Source organism: Diabrotica undecimpunctata, unplaced genomic scaffold (genome assembly GCF_040954645.1).
Source record: "Diabrotica undecimpunctata isolate CICGRU unplaced genomic scaffold, icDiaUnde3 ctg00000971.1, whole genome shotgun sequence".
Lineage (NCBI taxonomy): Eukaryota > Metazoa > Arthropoda > Insecta > Coleoptera > Chrysomelidae > Diabrotica > Diabrotica undecimpunctata.
In genome coordinates this window covers 26,264-34,526 of record NW_027312122.1, presented here as the reverse complement: position 1 = coordinate 34,526, position 8,263 = coordinate 26,264, and the positions used below count along the sequence as shown (strand labels likewise).

General features: G+C 34.6%; 1 protein-coding gene across 1 annotated transcript; it reads right to left on the bottom strand.

Annotated features, from left to right (window-relative positions):
* Positions 1 to 2,253: 2,253 nt before the first annotated feature.
* LOC140431524 (uncharacterized) lies at positions 2,254 to 4,408 on the bottom strand (the record flags this gene model as incomplete). Its single annotated transcript, XM_072519428.1, has 4 exons — positions 2,254 to 2,352; positions 3,097 to 4,002; positions 4,058 to 4,193; positions 4,255 to 4,408. Coding segments are annotated over 4 exons (1,295 nt in total), but the record flags the coding sequence as incomplete, so codon positions are not given.
* Between the last annotated feature and the right edge of the window lie 3,855 nt (positions 4,409 to 8,263).

The following is an 8,263-nucleotide window of genomic DNA, read 5'->3' as shown; positions in this document are numbered from 1 at the left end:
TGTATGTTGAATTCTCTGGATTTTTCTACAATCTGCCGTACGTTTAAAATTTGTTCTCTAGTACCACGTCCGGGGACGAAACCTGCTTGTTCCTCCGCAATGTTAGGTAGTAAAAAGGGCTTTATCCTCTAGAGAATTATGTGTAAGAGTATCTTACTGCAATGCGCAATTAGAGCAATTGTGCGATAGTTGCTACATAAATCTTTCGCTCCCTTTTTATGTATGGGAATATATAGTGATTGTGTCCAGTCCTCAGGCCATTTACCTGTCTCCCACACTCTTTGACAAATTTGATGTATTATATCCACTCCAACGTCATCTAGGGTCCAAATCATTTCAATAGGTATGTTATCTGGGCCGGCAGCTTTCTGACTTTTTTGGCATCTTCTTGTTGTGATGGGGCGTCTGTGCTTTCCTCCATCATCAGTCGTCCACAGTATTCTTTCCATCTGTGTAAAATATCTTTTTTAGAAGTGAGTAGAGTTCCGTTATCATCTTTGATAGCAAGGTACTTTGGTGTAAAGGAACCTGTTATCTGCTTTATTTTTTTAAACATGTCTCTGGTCTTAGTTTTGGTTATATACCCTTCTATTTCCATGCAGGTTTTGTTCAAGTGTGTGTTCTTGTCCTTTTTGCAGAGTCGTTTTATTTGACGGTTCAGCGCTTTATAGGCCTCTTTATCACTTTCACTGTTCAGTCTTGTGGCTTTTAAGCACTTCCTCTCCTGTATTTTAGTCCACGTGGAGTCTGTTATCCATTGTTTCCTTCTTTCTTCTCTATCACTCTTAATGTTTTTCGCAGCATTATGCAATATGGATTTTGTTTTTGTCCATATGCTATTTGAGGACTCTTCTGGATTTAATGATTGTTTGAGGTCACATAGCTTTTGCATTGCGGCTTTTTTGTACGGATCGTTATATCTTAGATGCCATTTAGTTGTTGTATTTCCTGTTTTTGGACTGTTTCTTAACTTCATGCGGAATTCAGCTGATAAAAATTGATGGTCGCTATTACAATCTTTTCCTGGATAGGTCTTAACATCCTTAACAGCGCTCCTCCAACGGGTTTTTACCAGTATAAAATCTATCTGATTTCTGTATCTATTTCCTGGTGATATCGAAGTGTATAGTCGTCTTGGGTGATGTTGAAAGCCTGTATTAGTAACAAACAGGTTGTTGTCTATACAAAAGTGTAGCAAGCGTTCTCCTCTGTCATTTCTTTGGCCAAGTCCATATAATCCGACTGTCTCTCGCAAGTAATGATCTTCTGTTACACCAATTTTAGCGTTGAAATCGCCTACGACTGCTGCGATTTCTCTATTTGGAAGCTTCCTAAGCGTCTGCTCCAACGTACTATAAAATGTTTCGATCTCTTCAATCTCTTCTTGTTTGTGTATAAAAAATATTAAAATTAGCTTTTATTCCTGTTATTCTGATTCTTCATTTACCATTTAAATTATATACTATTTAAAAATTATTGTACTTTTATATATTTAGTTTAGTTCTACCCTACCCTACTATTCAATGTAGCAAATTGTAATAAACTTTGATCAAATGAAAAGGCGGATATCGAGCACAGTTTATTAATCAAATTTTGCCCAAGTACTTTCGCTTCCTGGAGCATCTTCAGGGGCATCTGAAATAAGACAAGAAACGTTTTTTTATAACTGAAGAAAATTAATTAACTTCGACAAAAACTCGAAGTTGAAGGTTAATAAAAGTTTTTGTTGAGAAGAAGGTTGAAAACGCCAGCGGAACTGTTGGAAGAATTGGAGGCAATTACTGATGAGCAAGCCGAGAACTCCGATGTTAATGGAGATTCCGATGCTGATGATGATTTAGACGAAGTATCTGATACAACTAATAATAGATCATCTTTATGTAGGGTAAACCATACAGTTATTGGACACTTAAGAAAATTTCAACTTTAAAAATTCGTAATTCACATTGTTCTCTGCAGATTGAATTGAAATTTATACAAAAGGTAGTCTAAACAGTTTATTACAATATGGATAAAAGGATTTAAAGAAGGTGTTAAATATTTTTTGTCAATATATATTTATTAAAAATAGTTACAAAAATTATAGTTATTGGACAGTTTATTTAGTTACAGGACACTCAAAATTAGTTATTGGACGACTGCTTTAACACAATAAAAAACTAGAAACAAATGAAAATTACAGGAAAAACCTAAGATTTCTGTGCGGTATGGGGTACCTATACAGGGTACCTATACAGTTGACACAATTAAATGTTATAAATGCTTTTGTGCTTCTTTGTATTGAGTGAAAAGTTCGTCAATGTCTTCATCCTCACTGTCTTGGTTACTGTTATTAGCATCAGAATCACTATCCTGGAGATTGAAGCAGTTGTGACATATAAATAGATCACCATCGTTAGGTATATGCTGTCTATGATTAACAGGAATACAAGATTCGGGATAATAAAGATTACAGTCATCGCATTTTAATTTGTTCAATTGAATATCATTTGAACAAATAAAACATTTGACATTTTTTGAATTCTTTTTCTTGCTACACTGGTTTATGGTTAATTTTTCTTCTCTTTTCCGTTTCCTTTCTTGTTTTTGTTTTTCCTGCTCTTCTTTTATCTCCTCCTTTTTCCGTAACATTTCTTGATATCGTGCAGATGTAATAGCAAAAGGAAGTCGTTCCGTGTTACGTTTATTTTTTCTTTCCGGTACAGTAGGAGAAGTTAAAAAGTTACCCAACAATTCGTGTTTAACAATAATTTTACTTGTAGAGGGTAAGTCATAAACATTAGTTTTATATTGTTGAAAATGGATATCATTGGTACTGCTACTCTCAGAAATATTTACATTTTCAATACCACTCTGTTCTGATGTTTTTATTTCAGTATTTTTAACGGGAGATGTGATAACCACATTTTGAATAATATTAATGTTTGTGTCTCTATTTTTTAGAACCATTGGGTTATCCGAATGTTTTGGATCATGTTCAAAAAAATTCCAAATTTTGAACAACAAATTCAAATTATCATCGCTAGGTAGATTATTCTTTGGATTTTCTTTTAAATTCTCTAAGCTATGAACTTTTTCAGGACCTAAGATATTTACAAAAGTATTATAGTCCATCTTGTTTTTCTTTTGATGATCTGAAATGATTAAATTTTTTACTACTTCTTTGCCTAAACATTTTGTGTAGTCAATAGCATCTGCATTAAATGGAAACAATCCGCAAGCCTTGAAACCATTTACTACTGTTTCAGTTTTACAGCTTTTTTTTATAGCTTGCTCCAATATAGAAGCAAATACAACCTTATTCACTACCCCTCCTGGATGCTGTTCTTCCCATTCTCTCACTGATTGCCGCCAAGCTTCTTTTAATGGACGGAAAATAGAAACGTCACAGGGTTGTAAAATCCTTGTGGCGTTAGGATAAAGTGCAATCACTTCAATCTGCAGTTCATTACACAATAGACTTAATTGGTAACTTAAGTGACTCTTGTGCCCATCTACAAAAAGAATAACTGGAAGCTTAATATTATTTTCAATTAAGTGTGGGTAAAAAACATTCGCAATATACTGATAGAATGTCTCTGCCGTCATCCAACCATTATCGCTTCTGCCCACACCCCATTTAGGATTAATACCTTTAGCAACCTTTTCAGGAATACGTTGATAAGGATAAATAACCATAGGCACGCAAATTTTACCGTCTGCTGAAAACGTAAACATCACAGTGACGTTTTCTTTTGAAGAGCTTTTTTCAACGTTATAAACATTTTTGAAACCTTTCATAGCAAATACTTTTCCAGTAGATGGACATATTTGAAATCCTGACTCATCTCCATTAAAAATTCTTGATGGATCAGTTAGAACTTCTTCTAAATGTTTTTCTTTAACATAGGTTTCAATATTTTTAAACCAGTTTTTGATGTCTCGTTCAGATACACAAGCGCTAGCTGCCGTCACACCTTCACTTGTCCTTCTAGAAACCCCTGGATGTCGCTTCAAAAATCCCTAAAAAAAATCAAACGATGAATACAGATTAAAATACATTTTTTTGGTGACTTACTTTTAACCATCCATCTCCAGGTCGATTATCTTTAAAGTTATTGGGGCGCGGATTTTCGATTAAAAATTTTTGCACGCTGCTTTTTAAATCGTTAGCCTTTTTGGGGAAACCTTTTGAAGCAGTTTCTTGTATCCATCTGGAATATTGAATGTAAAATAAAATAATGCTATGGGTTAAGATAAATTAAATGAATTTACCTAACCAGAGTATTCTCCTCCTCGCAAGTTAAAATAGGAGACGGTCCAAGTGTATCTTTATGTTCCGGATGTTTTAATTTAAATTCTATAGTGGACTTCGGAATTCCATATTTTTTTTCAGCTGTTCTATATGATTCAGTGCCATTTGGACATCCTTAACAGCTTCTATAAGTTTCATCTATCATATTTTCTAAGTTAGGCATTTTACTACAATCCCTAAAAAATCCCATTTTTAGTGATTGGACGGTCAAATTTAGTTATTGGACAGCTGTCCAATAACTGTCAAATCGATTACTAAATTAATTTTACTGCTATCTCCAGTTAATTACACGTAAATCCGTTGAAAATTGTAGAAATATGTGGTAAGTGTAGTTCTCTAGTGATGGACAGGTGTCCCATAATAGAATTAAGCAAGTTTTCTAGTTTAGTTATTGGGACAGATGTAATTAAATCCGAATTAAAATCCCTATTACTGTACCAGATCTACCTTAGGGACTATAAGTGCCTTTACTACACCCTTTTAATAAAAATACAATCTTACCTTAAAAATACCACGTAGTTTAAAAAAAAAAAGTCAGAGGCAGTGCTTAACACAATGCTTAAATGTCACTTCACTCACATAACCTAAAAACATATTTACCGCCAAAATCACAGAACCCGTTAAAGGCAGAACATAGACATAAGAATGAACGTATATAGAAACGAGTAGTGCCACCTAGTGAAATATACTCTTGTTGGCACTTGCAGAAATCTTATTCTCGTAAGTTAACCACTGTAATGTCCAATAACTGTCTAGTGTCCAATAACTGGCGTTTTACCCTACACCTACATCCTCGGGTACTTCTACACCACAGCTACCTCGACAACGAAAGATTAACTTGAATTTATCAGAGGATAATATAGAAGGGTGACATGGATTCAGATGATTCAGTGGACGATCCTAATTTCTTGCCTCCTTCACAGCTTCCACTAGTTTCCCATGAAAGTGAAGAAGAGGATGAGAGGTAGAAATACTACTGAACTATTTTCTTCTTGGACTAAGACTGCGTCCCCCTTAAGAGGTTCAATGAATATAATTTTACTGCCGATGTAGGAATACAGATTGAGGTTGAGTCCGAGGAGCCAATTACATTTTTTGGAAAAATTTTAACACCTCAGTTTATGAACTTTTTTGTTCAACAATCAAATCTATATGCCGAACAAAATGGGAAACAATTAGATTTAACAATGGAGGAGCTTAAGCATTTATTGAAGTTTTAATTATAATGGAAATTAATACATCACCAACCCTGCGCAAATATTGGTCACGTATTCCTAATTTTCACAATAACAGAATCGGAGACATATTTCCTCTCAAAAGATTTTTTAAACATACTCAGGCTTTTGCACCTAAATAGCAATCACAACATGCCGCCTCGTGGATCCACAGCTTATGATAAACTGAACAAAGTGCGTCCACTCATTGAACACTGCTCTTGTACATTTTTCCGATCGTTTAAACCAAGCCGAAATGTTGACGTAGACGAAAGCATGAGGCTTTTAAAGGGCGTACCAGTCTAAAACAATGTATGCCCATGAAGTCGATAAAGAGGAGGAATAAAGATTTGGGCTTTGGCTTGTCAGAAACTGGATATTTATTTGCATTTATAATATACCAAAGTAAAGAAGAAACGACGACCAATGATACTATAGGAGAATGTGTTGTTTTAAATTTAGTTAGAGATTTCTTTGGTCAGGCATATTGTATTTATTTCGACAATTTCTATACCACTATACCTTTTCTGAAAAGAGAGATCTCTTTTTGGTTGTGGAACAATCAGACAATCTAGAAAATATGTACCAAAAGAGAATTGAAAGAAGGCAAAAAGCTGGCGGTGGCGCAAATAGACTTTGCAGTGTCTGATGAGATATCTATCACCAAATTGGAAAGATAGAGGGGTAAAAGCAGTTACTGTGTGTAGTAATAGCACAATGCTGCTAAAACTGGCCACGTTCTTCGCACGAATAAAAAAGGAGAGAGAGAAGTTGTTGGAGTTGTCCATCTTATATAGTTGATTACACACAAATATATGGGCGCTGTTGACCGCTTTGATCAAAGAATGGCAGCATATTCCATTTGTTGGAAAAGTCGAAGATGGTGGGGTGAAGCTTCTATATTACTTTATAGATGCATGTAATGTGAATGCTTATATACTTTATAGAGAGGATCTAAAAAAAAAACGAAATCCACGAAAAAAGCCTTTAGCCACCTGGATTTTAGGAGCAAATTAACGGATCTGCTCATAGGAAATTATAAGGCAAGAAAACGGCCAGGACCTACAACTATAAACAGAAATGATTGTGGGAACATTACGCACGTTTCCAGTTCAAACAACCAAAAGAAGGTGTCAAGAATGTTCCAAACGGGAAATCCAGAAGCGTAGTAATTATAATGCCACGTATGTGATGTTGCTTTATGTGTGGAGTGTTTTGGACCGTACCAATAACACTTGAGAAATTTAAAAGAATATTGTTTTATTTAGATAATGTTTTGATTTGATACTGTTTGTATTTTTATAATAATAATATTGAATGGTTTCGGTATACCATGTATACCAGAGAACTTTCATGATGTTTTTTTCTTTTATGCTCCCTGGTACAATGGTTTACCACATTTTTACAGAAAAATCAACCATCTAAAAATCCAAAAAAAGTTTTTTACCACTTAGTGTACTTACCTATTTTTGGTGTAAAAATGCACTTTTCAACTAAGTTTAGCAAAAAAATAATTTTGCGCCTTAAAGGGTTAAACAAACTTAATTAATTACAAAATTTAAAAAGTAATGGACTACACCTCCTAAAAACATATTGCTCCCCTTGAGTTGTATCCTAATATATCACAAATTCAATTATTAAGGGTCCAAATACAGGCCTCTGTCCCCCTACTGCCATTAAAATCATACAAAAACCGGAAGCGTTTAAGTACACACAAACCTTGTCACCCTTTCGTACTTACCACTAAAACTTAAGGGATTGCATAAAGGGTTCGGACACCAAAGAAACGTAAAACAAACAATACTAAACGAAGAAGATAAAAAAACAAAAAAGATCAAGTGCAGTGTATATACATTTATAAATCATCGGGTTCTTGCGGCGCGCAGCCAATAAGAGCGGCATTTTTACGTTCAGCCGACTCAACGGGTTTCCACTGTTGTTGGAAGCAAAGGGAGTAGGAAAAGGTTAGTAAAGGGGCTCATAAAGAATTTTTACAATAAATTAGAAAAACTTAAATACCAAATTTATATGTATCGATGATAAAAACAATTAAATGAGTATAAAATAGAAGTGATGGGAAATTCTCAAATAACATTAATAATCATATCATTATTTTTATTTTTCTGCTATTCTGTTTAAACTTTTCAGATAAAAGATTTGATAGATTTCGACATTAATTACAGGACTGATTCTCTTCGTTCGTTAAGTGCCATATTCCGGCGGAGGACGGCAATCAATCATAGCTATTCAGACTTTTGAGACGGCTGCTTCTGAAAAAGGTCATTGTGATGTACATCCATACCACTCTCTCATGTTGCGCAGCCATGATATTCTACGCCTCCCTATGCTTCTCTGTCTTGGATCTTCCCTAGCATAATCAGTTGAAGCAAGGTGTATTTTTCTCCACTTGTATATTTCGAGATATTCCAATTTTCTTGTTTTAATTGTCGAAACAAGTAGCACCTCGCCAACCTAACTCTTAGTTCCAATTTTAAATTCCTTTTACATAGCAACTCTTTCTCATTTTGTTGAAATTTGCTCTAGCCTTTTCGTATCTGATTTTGATCTCCTGAATGTAATAATTTGTGGAGGTTAAGCATTGTTCCCAGATATACATATTTGTCCACTTGCTCGACGTTGGTTATTAGAATATTCTCGTTATTTTCTTGAGTTTTCGATATTCTCATAAATTTCGTCTTCTTGACGGCGTTCTTGTTAGATCGTACTCGTGTCCCATACTCCGCTATTCTGGTCA